General features: G+C 42.5%; 1 protein-coding gene across 1 annotated transcript in view; it reads right to left on the reverse strand.

Moving 5' to 3' along the window:
• Positions 1 to 15,322, reverse strand: part of B3GAT2 (beta-1,3-glucuronyltransferase 2) — a 235,945-nt gene that overhangs the window by 89,079 nt on the left and 131,544 nt on the right. The window contains exon 2 of the mRNA XM_068281461.1: positions 3,111 to 3,255. Within this exon, the coding sequence (XP_068137562.1) occupies positions 3,111 to 3,255 (145 nt within the window). The remainder of the gene's footprint in view (positions 1 to 3,110; positions 3,256 to 15,322) is intronic.

The following is a 15,322-nucleotide window of genomic DNA, read 5'->3' on the forward strand; positions in this document are numbered from 1 at the left end:
GACTGTGTTACAGCTGTTTAGCCTCCATTATAGGAAGAGAGAGACCCCTGGGTCATTTCTCCCCTGCTTATTGTTCAGATGGTAATTGTTTAAGTGACCTGGCTGAAGCTGTAAAATAAGGTTGTTAAAGTGTAACTGTGGGGCATAAAATCAAAAATCAATTCTTTATTTTTATCTAGTAAACAAGTAATAAGGATGCTAATCAGGCAATCCAAAATTAAAAAATCGCTCTTACTTTCCTTTTCCATAAAAAAATCATTGCCCAGTTTCCCTGGCTCTTATTTGGTACATCTGCCACACAAAGGAAGTTGCAGGGCATGCTGGGTTTTCTTCTTTTTTTCTTTACTTTCCCTTCAGACATAGCTAATGCAGTCTGATTGGCTGAAGCCATGTGTCCTCCCATTTTCCTCTCCAACACCTCTGTTCCTCTCTGATTGGCCACAATTTCTCATGTTGAGAAGCTGAAACCAGCTCTGCAGTCACACAATGACAATGCACTTTCTATTGCAGAGCTGGGTGGGAGTGTCTGAAGACTGGGAGGAGAGCAGGTAAGGCACAGACAGAGTAAGGGTGGAAATTATGTTAGGATTGGCTTCAAGATAGAGTCAAAATGGAAAATCCTAAGGATTTTCTCTTTTTTTTACTATAGAGAAATCATTAAAATCAAAATGTGGACAGTACAATACATATGTTATTGTATATACAGTAAGAAGAGCAAGTATGTATCTACTTATTTATGTGTTGTTGTTTTTCACAGATAGTATGGCTTACAGCTCATCTTTGAAGGCAACCTTAAAGAGACTCTGTAACAAAATTGTCAGCCTTATTTCTTCTATCCTATAAGTTCCTATACCTGTTCTAATGTGCTCTGTCTAACTGCAGCCTTTCCTATTTGCACAGTGGCTGTATTATCTCTGTTAAATGATCTAATCTTCTCTCCTCTGTTGGGTCTGTCGGGCTGAGGCAGTCAAGCTGGAATGTGCTGTGCTGCTTGTGATTGGCTAGAAGCTATACACACCCTCTCCAGGCCCCCTCCAAGCTCTGTATGATTCACACACTGAGCTGTGTATTTTGTTTGTAAACACTGGATAAAAATGGCAATTACAAGCCAGGATTGCAGCAGAGAGAGGCAGAAACAGCACAGAGGGGCCCAGGAAAAAATAATGAATAGAATGGTATGCTTTTTATTGTAAGAATTTAAGGGAGAGGCAGATGAAAGCTGACATATGTATTACCTTTTAAACATTATCCGTTACCCTACTGTTCTTTCAGACTTCAATAGTGTCTGAATTACACACCTGAAACAAGTGTGTGGCTAATCTAGAAAGACAGGAAACTGGTATTGTTTAAAAGAAAATAAATGTCAGCTTCCATATTCCTTTCACCTTCAGTTCCATTTATAAAAGTAAAGAAATTTGATAAGCGATTTTTTTTGTCTTCTGCTCTTGTTTAGAGATGAATGTTCTAGTAACTAATTAATAAAACTGTCCAACCTTCTTAAAGTGTAGGAAGACTACAGAGTCATCACCTGCAGAGTTACCCTCTTATGTTGGACTATATATCTTTCCAGTGGTTGCTTTTACATATTATTCCACTATGTAGATTGAACGAAGAATTATCCTCTGCACTAAATCTTAGGTTAAAGTGTTCCCCAGAACACCATCTCCATATAGTTTTTGTGTTCTCATATTTTCATGGCTTTTCTTTGAGTCTTATGAAAGAATTTAAAGAGACTCTGTAACAAAATTTTCAGCCTTATTTCTTCTATCCTATAAATTCCTATACCTGTTCTAATGTGGTCTGTCTTACTGCAGCCTTTCCTAGTTGCACAGTGGCTGTATTATCTCTGTTATCTAATCTAATCTTCTTTCCTTTGTCAGCTTTGTAGGCTGAGGCAGGAATGTGCTGCTCTATTGTGATAGGCAGAATCTATACACACTCTCTCCACGCCCCCTGCAGGCTCTGTATGAGTCACAGACAGAGCTTCTCTGAGCCTATCTGTAACAAATTTGGAGAGGCAGCCGCAGTGAATAGCGCTACCTCCGCGGCTGCCTCCAGCTCCCTGTCTAGCACGCCGAGGACGGGGCTGTCTGTTGCAAATAGGGTTGCTTTGTCGCGTGCGCACGCGCATAGACAGGACTTTTATGTGGGGAGGAGGCGCGTCAGCTGACCGGCCGGTCGGCTGACGTCAGAGGAGACACTTGCCGCTCCTCATTGGCTGATAGGAGGGGGCGTGCCTGATGGGTCTCCTCTGCTTCAAAAGCCTAGCTGATTCACTCGCAACTTGTCTGCAGTTGCGAACACTTCGTGTTAGCCCTCAGACCCTTAGATAGTTCCGGTGTGCTTTGATCCGGGAGGAAACCGAGGATTTCACACAAGATAGGAATTGTTTGATAGCTTTAATCATTATACTACTGTGTATTATTTGTGCATGACTCTGGCTTGTTCTGACTATTCTTCTGCTCAGCGATTCTGTACCTTTGCCTATCTGATCTTGCTGCTGACTCTGCTTGTTTATAACTTTCAGTCTCTGCCTTCCGATTTTGTACTGCATCTGTCTGTCTGTTGCCAAACTCGATCTGTCTGACCTCTCTACTCTCACCAGAGTGCCCTTGACTCTAGTGAGGGGCACTGTACTGTTAGTACCCACCAGCTCCTCTGGTGAGGTATTGTTAAACCTATCAGTACTACTGTTGCACCAAATCACTATATATTGTTGTCACTACAGCTTCTGATATACCAGCATTATAGGTGATTCTGCAGAGCACCATATAATCAGGTATACATCTGCATTATAGGTGATACTGCAGATCACCTATAATCAGAATTCTGTTATTTGCTGACACAAATCGTTACACTATCACAAGCTGGTTAGCAGCCATGTCTTTTGTTTTGTAAACACTGCCTAAAACTGGCAATTACAAGCCAGGATTGCAGCAGGGAGTGGCAGAAACAGCACAGAGGGGCCCTGGAGAACATAATGAATAGAATGGTATGCTTTTTATTGTAAGAATTTTAGAGTACAGATTCTCTTTAAATTAGCAACACGGTCTGTGAAGGAAATGTATACAATATCAATAAATCATCAGAATGTTCTGTTAATAGTTTACCTGCCATGTCAATGGCAAACGGTCTGTCTGCTCTCCATCCTGTGTACCATCCAACCACTTTCCCGTTTTCAACAACTGGCCGCTCGTAACGTCGTCCTCCAACCAGACCCACCGGCCAAACTGAAACCTTCTGAGTTGTGCGCATCTGTTTAAATATAGAAAGGGATGAGTGAGTAATGTATTTAGTGCTTTGCAATAAAAAAAAGATGATTTTTTTGTTGCAAACAATTGCAGATTTCAGTACAATGTATAGGTACAAGTTACAAGTCTGTAAACTTAATAAAGTCTAAAATAGTTATTTCACTTTAGTACAAAAAACTTTGTGACATACAGGATCTTCTCAAAAAATGAGCATATTGTGATAAAGTTCATTATTTTCTGTAATGTACTGATAAACTTTAGACTTTCATATATTTTAGATTCATTACACACAACTGAAGTAGTTCAAAGCCTTTTATTGTTATAATATTGATGATTTTGGCATACAGATCATGAAAACCCAAAATTCCTATCTCAAAAAATTAGCATATCATGAAAAGGTTCTCTAAACGAGCTATTAACCTAATCATCTGAATCAACTAATTAACTCTAAACACCTGCAAAAGATTCCTGAGGCTTTTAAAACTCCCAGCCTGGTTCATTACTCAAAACTGCAATCATGGGTAAGACTGCCGACCTGACTGCTGTCCAGAAGGCCATCATTGACACCCTCAAGCAAGAGGGTAAGACACAGAAAGAAATTTCTGAACAAATAGGCTGTTCCCAGAGTGCTGTATCAAGGCACCTCAGTGGGAAGTCTGTGGGAAGGAAAAAGTGTGGCAGAAAATGGGCTACAGGTGCCACATTCCCCAGATCAAGCCACTTTTGAACCAGAAACAGCGGCAGAAGCGCCTGACCTGGGCTACAGAGAAGTAGCACTGGACTGTTGCTCAGTGGTCCAAAGTACTTTTTTCGGATGAAAGCAACATTTGCACGTCATTCGGTAATCAAGATGCCAGAGTCTGGAGGAAGACTGGGGAGAGGGAAATGCCAAAATGCCTGAAGTCCAGTGTCAAGTACAGGTCAAGCGCTTCTGCCGCTGTTTCTGGTTCAAAAGTGGCTTTACCTGGGGAATGCGGCCCCTATAGCCCATTTCCTGTACATGCCTGTACACGATGGCTCTGGATGTTTCTACTCCAGACTCAGTCCATTGCTTCCACAGGTCCCCCAAGGGCTGGAATCGGTCCATCTCTCCAATCTTCCTCAGGGTCCGGTCACCTCTTCTCGTTGTGCAGCGTTTTCTGCCACACTTTTTCCTTCCCACAGACTTCCCACTGAGGTGCCTTGATACAGCACTCTGGGAACAGTCTATTCATTCAGAAATTTCTTTCTGTGTCTTACCCTCTTGCTTGAGGGTGTCAATGATGGCCTTCTGGACAACAGTCAGGTCGGCAGTCTTACCCATGATTGCGGTTTTGAGTAATGAACCAGGCTGGGAGTTTTTAAAAGCCTCAGGAATCTTTTGCAGGTGTTTAGAGTTAATTAGTTGATTCAGGTGATTAGATTAATAGCTCGTTTAGAGAACCTTTTCATGATATGCTAATTTTTTGAGATAGGAATTTTGGGTTTTCATGAGCTGTATGCCAAAATCATCAATATTAAAACAATAAAAGGCTTTGAACTACTTCAGTTGTGTGTAATGAATCTAAAATATATGAAAGTCTAAAGTTTATTAGTACATTACAGAAAATAATGAACTTTATCACGGTATGCTAATTTTTTGAGAAGATCCTGTATGTCATAACCATCAGTTCATTTCCAGTGAACATGCTAATTAAATGTTCAATCAACCTCGCCCCAATGCCCGAGGTATCGGGGAGTGCTGGATTGTATCATTTAATTGCAGAGTTTATGTACAAACACAAACTGCTACAATTGTAGCAAATTAAAAAACTTTATGTAGCTGATTCAATTTATTTTTTCTCGTAAGTTTTCTCCTAGGTATATTTTCACAACATGTCTTTTACGCAACCAGCAAGCAAGAAAATACTCCGAATAATTCTTCAGTACTTTTTCCCCTACTTTTTGGTAATTTTCCACTAAAGAATGCTGAAAAATTATTTTAAACAGAAGATGAAAAATTATCTCCTAGGAGAAAACTTAGGGAAAAAAGTAAATTGTGTATGACTTGACCTGACAATAAATAGCAGGCCACGATGCTCCCTTCCTCAATCCACAGCCAATCACACTGAGGAAGCCCACATGGAGAGGGCATAATGTATGTGGGCGTGGCCTAAAACTCTGGTGTGGACAATGCTGTTTACCCTTGCAATCCACACTAATCTGCCTTGGATCTAATATCTGGGTGGCCACTGGCCAGACCAGCTTTCAATCTCACCCACGGACATTCAAGCTTCTGTTGTTCTGTACCACGGGATGCTGCGGAGCAACAGCGCAGGAGACACAGATGAGAAAGGGGCCTGCAATACAGATGTAAGGTAGTGAGTGATGCAGTTACAGCAGCAAGGCTGATACAAATCATAGATTCAAGTGTCCTTGACAGTGTGGAAATTAGGCTGCGCTGACAGCCGTCTGCTTGGACTCTAAGGAAAAGTTTTGGGGTTTGTTGTGCCCTGCCAATCTGGACTGTAAGTACTTTTGGAGGCAACAAACAGTCCAATACATCAGTCACCAGACCAAGTGGCAACCTAAGTGTTGAGACACAGAACAAACACTTTACTCTAAACATAAGCCTAGCATAGACTGTATGAGGAGCGCTCCATCCATGAAGCCAAGTATTTTTAACGGGGAGGGGGCATAATTTCTAGGTATGCTAAAACGTCATGTGCTAAATAAAGTTTCTGAATTTGCTACAGTAGTACAGCAGTAGGTTGTGTTTGTACATAGATTTGTTACACACACAAGCCTTTTTGCAAAATAATGCCATGTACTATTATACTTAAAATTTAATCTGCAGCTGCTATAACTTTTTTTTTTTTTTTTTTAGCACTCTTGCTGGAAACCATGGATGGCAATAGTACTTAGCTTGTTATTAAAGATACTCAGAATGTTCCACTTTTTGTTTGTTTCCGTGGTCCATATGTATAAAGTATGAGCAAAGCAGAGTAAAACTTTTTGAATCTCTTAACACTATTCCTATTCTACTTTCCTGCAATGACATATTCCTTCTGTGCAGAATAGGACCCAACACATTCTTAGGGATTGTAGATATGCATAACACAGGTGCAATCATTCCAGTTTCACTAATAGTGGACACAGTCATGCAAATCAGCTTTCATGATGAAACATGTGGAGGTATTGAGGAATCGCCTGTGAAAAAAACAGGCTAATGGGGGCTATGCTTGTGTGATGTAAAAATACTTGAACTACTGAGAAAATGTCCAACTTCTCATAGCAGGAGATGTTAAATGCCGCATCTTCACATGGCGACCATACTTCTATATTCATTCTCAGCTTCAAATATGTTTTCAAATATGATAGATTTGTCTATATACATAAGTACTGACCTATTATGGCCGCTGTTAGCAATTTAAAAAAAGTCATTTGGGAAGAGAGGTATTATATACATAGTCTTACAGATCAGGATTGCCTACCACAAGCCAATTGGCAAAAACAGAGCTGGGAAATGTTAGTGAGTGTCTTGTTCAATAATAAAGGTCCTACTTATACAGGATGGACTAGATGAAGGTACACTAGAGTCCCGTTTATCTGCACAGGCGGGTATTGATTGATGCTGGATATGTGTTTTTCAAGCAACCGGCATTAAAATTAACACGAACAACCCCTCATGACCGACAGAGTGGTACGCAGCAGTGACAGTCACTAACAAATCATGCGTACGAGATGAATGGGCGCCGGGAGACTTGGGCGCAGGAAACAGCCGGTATATGGCTGATCCTGCTGCCGCACAAGTCCCGGCCGTGTTAATTACTATTCCCCCTCCAAGCCGCCATGGATAGTGAATTATAGTGTTTTATGATGAATGATGAATTATAGTGTTTTAAATGCAACTTCAGCTCCGCGTTGTGACGGCGCCGAAGTTGCACTCTGTGCGCTGCTATAGCCGTAATTCCTATTACAGCCTATGGTGGCGCCGGCTGCACCCAAATCTCCTGCGCTGTTCGCAAATCACGGCGTGAAACTAAACGAGGATGACGCAAAGACGCGGGGAGCTACTGGAGTGAATACGACCGGCTTTTGGATTTGTAAGTAGCTACTGCTGCGCACAACTCTGCAAATATAGGAAGGAACATTCTCCCCCACCAGGCATGCCAGTTAGTTGAGACTGCCGGATGGTTGATCTCCAGCTAACCGGGACTTTACTGTAATGGTTTTAGCTAGTAATTATATGTACAGTATGTGTCTATGTAATGCAGCTAATATTTTAAGGATAGGTTTGCTTTTGCACATTAGCAGTTCACTCTAACCTTTTTCTTTTTTTCTTCTTCCTAATATTAACGCTAACAAAAGTATTTCCTCTTCAATGTACAGAAAAAGCTCTCCGCTAGAATTGTGAGAGCTGACATGAAAGCAGAGTAGCCACATGAAACACATCTTGGAGTGTTTATTCATCTTTCACTGATAGGATTTCCAGGAACATTTGAGAATGATGGCCTCTTTTGTACATACTTTTATGTATTTGGCTTCAGAGAAAAATATGAGCAGCAGATCAATAAAATTCAATCAATATAGGTACAAGTAAATACTATACACAATAAAAACATATTTCACTCAGTTGCTTTATTATGCTGTATAGCTTTACACATCCATTATTGTGTCAAAGCTTCAGCAGCATTGCTGATGGCAAATGGCAAGAGATGATATTGCTCAGCATCGACGTCCTATTTCATCACCAATGTTATTTGGTAGGGCAGGTGGTAGATACGTGGCTAGAATGCTCACCTTCAGCACCAGAGTTTTAGGTATGAATCCCAATCAGGACCTTATCTGCATGAGGTTTGTGTATTCTCCCTATGTTTCTCTGACTTCCCTCCAGGTACTTCCCACATTCCAAAAACATACTGGTAAGTTAATTAGTTTTATGCAATGGGCCTTAGGATGTGTACGGGCTGTTTTAGTGCCTCTGCACCCACCTCCGCTCTCACATTGGTGGCATGATTCAAGCACCAGGAAAATGATTCCATAATCCAGGTCTGTGTGGATTTAAGGCAAGTATAGTAAGTCCCGGTGTTAGTTGGGGAGTAGAAATGCAGACATCAAATGTTAATTTAGGTAATACTGCTAATGACTAACTGTACAGTTAGTAATTCAAGTGGCTGGATTTTGTAATGATTAAAGGGAAGGTTCAAGCAAAAAAAAAAAATGAGATTCACTTACCTGGGGCTTCTACCAGCCCCATGTAGCCATCCTGTGCCCTTGTAGTCACTCACTGCTGCTCCAGTCCCCCGCTGGCAGCTTTCTGACCTCGGAGGTCAGGGCCACATTGCATACATTTTTACGCATTCCAGCTAGTGCAGGAACAAAAATGTACGCGTTTCACCACTAACGCGTAAAAATTTATGTGTTAATGTTCCTGCACTAGCGGGAATGTGTAAAAATGTACGCAATTTGGCCCTGACCTCCGAGGTCAGAAAGCTGCCAGCGGGGGACTGGAGCAGCAGTGAGTGACTACGAGGGCACAGGATGGCTGCATGGGGCTGGTAGAAGCCCCAGGTAAGTGAATCTCATTTTTTTTTTTTTGCTTGGACCTTCCCTTTAAGAGCACTGGGCAAGACCTCATAACACTGTTACTGCCCATTGAGTGCAAGGCTGCCTTGCAAGCGCTTTGAGGCTGATGGGAGAAAAGCGCTTTGCAAATACTGGAATTATTATTATTAGTATCATTACCTGTATCAACGTTTGATGTGAATGTAATGCCTTCAGTTCAGAATTTGAAAGTAAGGTACGACCTCTGAATTTAAAAGACAATGTTTTACTTTTACCTTACTTTGCATCTTAAAACGTTTTTTTCTTTTTAGTCATTATTTGTCCTACATCTTTTCCAGGAAATCAACATTGTCTGGTTGCCCACAAGGAAACAATAAAATGAATAATTTAGTAGCTGGTGAAGAAAATATTCTGTACCAGTGGTGTCCCAAATAGAGCTAAACAGCTTTACAGTAATGGTACAGCCCAGGAGGCTCATCTGCTTCTGGCAATGTTCAGTGCAAGTTGAGTAGAAGCCAAAATGTAAAAGTAAAAACACACCAAGTTTATCTGCGTACTATTCTGTTGTATTATTATTATAATAATCATATAATTAAAATATACAGTTGATTAACGATTACTGATCATAAGTACTGTCCCCAGACATGAAGCTGAAATGGCCTAATACCTGCTGCTTTTTGGATTACCTACACACTGCTGAGTTTATACTGTCCAGAGCATATGTGAGCTGGTAAGGATACAGTGGGCTTCTCATCAGTTGTGGTGAGAGAGCATTTATATAGTGGCTATGTTTTCATGGTGGATGAGCTCAGCCACTGTCTGTGAATGCAGATACAGCAGGTACAATCTGCCCAACACTAGTAACAGCTCTGAGATATTTAAAAATATCACTCCCTATAACAGAGACTCTCGTATATATTTCAGAATGCTGAGCAGCATAAAAGTCCTTCCAAAATTAAAAGTTAATTTACTCCTGCATTCCCAGTCTGCCTGTATAAATGAGAAAGAAAATGGAAAGGCATTCGGGAATCAGTGTATTATGCAAATAGATGGATGAAAATAGAGCAAAAATAAGATTATACTCACACGCCTTAGGTTGCCAATGTAAGAGACAACCTCTAATAATGCTTTGGGAGTAAATATATTTCTGACCACCACCCCTACTGTTTGCAGTCAGTGATGTTGTTCTATCTCTTGATGCTATATTCTGTCTTTTTTAGACCCACTGTAATGGCCTAGAACCCAGGGATAGGGTGTGTAGACCATAGAAAAGGGGTGTGAGCTAATACTGTGTGGGTAACAAGAGGCACCCAAAGCATAAAATAGTTAATAGAATAAAATAGTCACAAGGGAACTAATGAGATAATCAATTGTTTGTATAGTACAGCTAAGAAACAGAATAACAGTTGCAAAGAAAAAAGTCTTATGTTGCTTTCTAGTACAGGAAGAGTTAATAAACTTCAGTTGTTTCTATGCAAAACAACTTCTCCGAGCTCTTCGACCCAATGGGTCAAATACAGTCCTGTTTTTTGAAGCATTTAAACAACCAAGAAACAGTGAGAGACAGCTTGATATAAGGTTTTACTGTAGGAACGTTCAAAGGGTCATTATTTTTGCTTTGTTTTATAGCTTAAAAGATAGTGTGGTTTCTAAACTGCAAATATGACATGATGCAAATTATTAAAAAAAAAAGCTATATAACTGAAAATAAAAATATGAGACTCTTTTCTTTGTCGCTAATGTTCTATTCATAATCTCTACTACACATTCAATTCATTATAGCAAAGGAAGCAAAAGACAGGAGGAGCGCTCCGTAGTGTGATACCGTTTAATAAAATGAAAACTGCGCAATAAAAGATACACTTACTAGATGTGTATGAACAGTAGGCATTTAAAATGGGCATATAGCCCAGAATAAAAAGGACATCCCCTCTTGGAAGCGAAACCTGAAGCTGCAGTGGCCAGCGGCAGCAAGGATCCAGATGGTAAATGGATGACAGGTGTCCCTTCGGGGTGACTGTGTGCAGGTTACGTCAAGACGCGTTTCGGCGTGTCCACGCCTTCGTCAGTTAACGTACCTGCATGCACACTATGCTCCTATTTATAACAGCAGTCAAGGGAATGGCTTCCCAGAGCAAATTGAGGTTAACGAGGGTGAGAGGGTAGGGGGCGGGGTTGCAAAGTACTGCAAACAAAAACCCTATATTTGCCAGCCTCCTGACGGAAGCTCAACTCTAAATCACCAGGGCATAAAGCCCTGACGGCAAATAACTGATTGATTCAACCGCAACAGTATGAAGTGTTGCAAAAAAAAACAAAAAAAACGGTGGCCCCAGCATCCCTGTAGAGGCAACGGGGGCGGGTCAACAGCACTGATGGCAGTGGGTTGCAAAGTGCAGCAAACAAAAACCCTATATTTTCCAGCCTCCTGACGGAAGCTCAACTCTAAATCACCAGGGCATAAAGCCCTGACGGCAAATAACTGATTGATTCAACTGCAACAGTATGAAGTGTTGCAAGGAAAAAAAAAAAAAAAAAAAACGGTGGCCCCAGCATCCCTGTAGATGGGGAAAGCTGGAGCTGGAAACCTCGGCTTCCCTGATGGCATGTTGACTCTCCAGGTGTGCTGGAGGGGAGGAAGGCGAGGGACATGACTGGTGGCCCCCAAGTGCAGGAATATTTACCTCACGGGCAGGGGCGTGGTCAGTAGCGCAAGTGGCAACAGAGGGCGTGGCCAGCGGTGCACACATATGGTAGCCTTGGCCTTCCAATAGAGACAAGGGAGGGGGGTGTGGCCGACAATTCTTTCCTACACAAAGAGAGCTGCCACCATCCAAGGTGGATCAACAACATCCCAAGGAGCCAGTTCTGCCGTCTCCGCAGAAACTGCTCCATCAAGGAAGACTATGACAAACAGGGGGCATACCTAACAAAAAAATTCCTGGACAAAGGCTATGACACAACTAATATAGAGAAGGCTAGATCAGAATACAGAGACAAGAAAACCCCCAAAAGGAAAGGAACAGAAGGTGAAAGAACCCCTACTAAAGGACCGCAGTTTGTAACCACGTTTAACAACAGAGCAGGCAATATCAATCACATCATTCGCACGAATTGGCCCCTCTTGCGTGACCCTGTTCTTAGCCGTCATCTACCCACAAAACCAAACACCATTTTCCGGAGGGCGAAATCCCTCAAGAACAAGATAGCAAAAAGTAATATCGGCTCCAAAGATCAAAGAGACTCTCGTCCAAACGCATTTGGGCTAACTGGAAATTTTCGTTGTGGAAAAGCCAGGTGCAAATGTTGCCCCTTCATACAACATCGCCAGAAGCTTGTACAGACAGACCAGCACACCATCCAGGTGAAACAATTTATAAACTGTGGCACTCCGTATGTAGTGTATCTACTATCTTGTGATTGCCCAAAATACTATATCGGCCGCACCACACGCCCACTACGGGAACGTTTTGGGGAACACAGACGAGGAATCGAGGATGGACTGCAGACTCATAGTGTCCCTCGGCACTTCCTTGAGAACCATGACCAGTCCACTGACCACCTAACAATCATGGGTCTGGAGGCCATTTCATCTGGACTACCCATGGGCCTAAGATACAGGAAACTGTGCGAAAAAGAAGCATACTGGATCTTCAGACTGAACACCTTGTGTCCAGCAGGGTTGAACGAGGAGGTAGAAACAGCCAACTTTATATGATTCCCTCCAGGTGCAGCACGACTTGCCATGCACCACCACTTTGGTCCACCTCCAACCGGGTTCCCATTGATCTAGTTCCCAATTCTCATGCCATCCCAAATCTTGCCTCTCCCCCCCCCCCCCCCCCCTCCGCACTTTGCAGCTGGTGGGAAATATGGCCTTATGTAGATGGACACAGGCACAGATATTGCAGACACTGGTGTATACATACACAGATGCCTGCATGTCCGATGTAAAACACTGTATACGCTGTCATGTGTCTTCAGATCAACGAACCACAGAACGTTAATTGTAATGTTGTGTTTATTAGTTCTCAAATGCCTTTCTTGTGTGCTCATACACTTTTTTGTTTATTGTTTTTGTTTATACTTTCATTTATATTGGTCCTTCGCTTATATATATATATATATATATATATATATATCTTGTATATATGTTTTTCATGTACTGTTTATTGCATTGTACATAAGACTCATTGTTGTTGCGGTGGCCAGCGTTTTCTATACAGTCTTGCTGCTGGGTTTCATGTGCAGCACTCTCAGTGCTGCCCAAAATTGCATTTATGACATCCAGCGCCACAGCCCCCCGGGCAGGGCTCTGCATCTCTCCCCTTTCAGCCCATACAGAATATACCCATGCCAACAGAGATGCTGAGGCATGTACTTGTATACACAGGCGCCGCTGGCCACGCCCCCGCTGTCATTTGGGTTGTCGGCCACACCCCCCTCCCTTGTCTCTATTGGAAGGCCAAGGCTACCATATGTGTGCACCGCTGGCCACGCCCTCTGTTGCCACTTGCGCTACTGACCACGCCCCTGCCCGTGAGGTAAATATTCCTGCACTTGGGGGCCACCAGTCTTGTCCCTCGCCTTCCTCCCCTCCAGCACACCTGGAGAGTCAACATGCCATCAGGGAAGCCGAGGTTTCCAGCTCCAGCTTTCCCCATCTACAGGGATGCTGGGGCCACCGTTTTTTTTTTTGTTTTTTTTTTTTTCCTTGCAACACTTCATACTGTTGCAGTTGAATCAATCAGTTATTTGCCGTCAGGGCTTTATGCCCTGGTGATTTAGAGTTGAGCTTCCGTCAGGAGGCTGGAAAATATAGGGTTTTTGTTTGCTGCACTTTGCAACCCACTGCCATCAGTGCTGTTGACCCACCCCCGTTGCCTCTACAGGGATGCTGGGGCCACCGTTTTTTTTTTGTTTTTTTTTGTTTTGCAACACTTCATACTGTTGCGGTTGAATCAATCAGTTATTTGCCGTCAGGGCTTTATGCCCTGGTGATTTAGAGTTGAGCTTCCGTCAGGAGGCTGGAAAATATAGGGTTTTTGTTTGCAGTACTTTGCAACCCCGCCCCCTACCCTCTCACCCTCGTTAACCTCAATTTGCTCTGGGAAGCCATTCCCTTGACTCCTGTTATAAATAGGAGCATAGTGTGCATGCAGGTACGTTAACTGACGAAGGCGTGGACACGCCGAAACGCGTCTTGACGTAACCTGCACACAGTCACCCCGAAGGGACACCTGTCATCCATTTACCATCTGGATCCTTGCTGCCGCTGGCCACTGCAGCTTCAGGTTTCGCTTCCAAGAGGGGATGTCCTTTTTATTCTGGGCTATATGCCAATTTTAAATGCCTACTGTTCATACACATCTAGTAAGTGTATCTTTTATTGCGCAGTTTTCATTTTATTAAACGGTATCACACTACGGAGCGCTCCTCCTGTCTTTTGCTTCCTTTTCCAGTAGTCCGCTCACAGCCGAGTGTTTGAGGAGCTGCCAGTGTGTGATCAGTCTGCAGTCCACTTTGACCTCTCACCTGCGTTAGCGCAAGATTGCACATCTTTTAATTCATTATAGCATAAGGTTTTTTTTTCTTCAGCTTCAGGTTTACTTTAAAGGACTTACTCTGTGAAGTCACAAATCTATTTTTTTATCGCCTGGGCCCAGATGACGTGGATGCGTGGGCACAAATACACGTACAGGCGCAGAAGACCCAACCTGCCGGCAGGGTTGCGATCTTCATGGGCGGCCAGTTGGACAACCTGGAGGACTGGGGCTGCAGTGAGGGACTCAGATGGCTACTTTGGGCTGGAAGAAGCCCCAGGTGAGTAAAAAAATAGATTTGTGACTTCACATTGGAAGTCCTTTAAGGACCTTAGACATGTTTTGCTGGATTCATCATGCTTCTTCAGATCAAATTCTCTTAGACCACAGTAATAAGAAAAAGTGCCGATGTAAAAATATTTTACTCACACTATAAATAAACCAACACTTTTTTGTCAAGAGAGTTTGGGGTTGATTCACAAGACTTCCCTGGGGCCATTAACACCTGTTTTAACTCCCTTTTTAAAGATTTTGCCTCTTTTGCTTAATCTTTATTCAAGTAGATTCTACAGCATGAGTAAAGTTTTGCATTTGGGGGGCAGTGACGGATGCGATGGACTGGACTGATTCCCGAGAGATTTCATGCTAAAATCGATTGGGAATCGGCATGCAGTGTATGAGCAGCCAACAGATCTCTCTCTAATCAGATTCAATCAGAGAGAGATTTGTCTCTTTGTTGAATCTGCCCGTATATCGTTAGATGTATAGGTACCTTAAATAGATGAGGTGCTGACTCCCCAATGAGATATCTATACTTCTCAATCAAGTGAAGCAGAACATTCTTATGATCTGTGGCATTTTATGAAGCATTTTTGTCAGTGCTGTATTTACTAGCTAATCAAATATAAGTGCAGGTCATCACGTGTTGCCGAGTAGACTGCCAGAAATGACCTATGGCTGTGATGTATCACTTGGGGATGGCTTGGAATTCCTTGACTTCAT

This window comes from Hyperolius riggenbachi, chromosome 4 (genome assembly GCF_040937935.1).
Source record: "Hyperolius riggenbachi isolate aHypRig1 chromosome 4, aHypRig1.pri, whole genome shotgun sequence".
Classification (NCBI taxonomy): Eukaryota; Metazoa; Chordata; class Amphibia; order Anura; family Hyperoliidae; genus Hyperolius; species Hyperolius riggenbachi.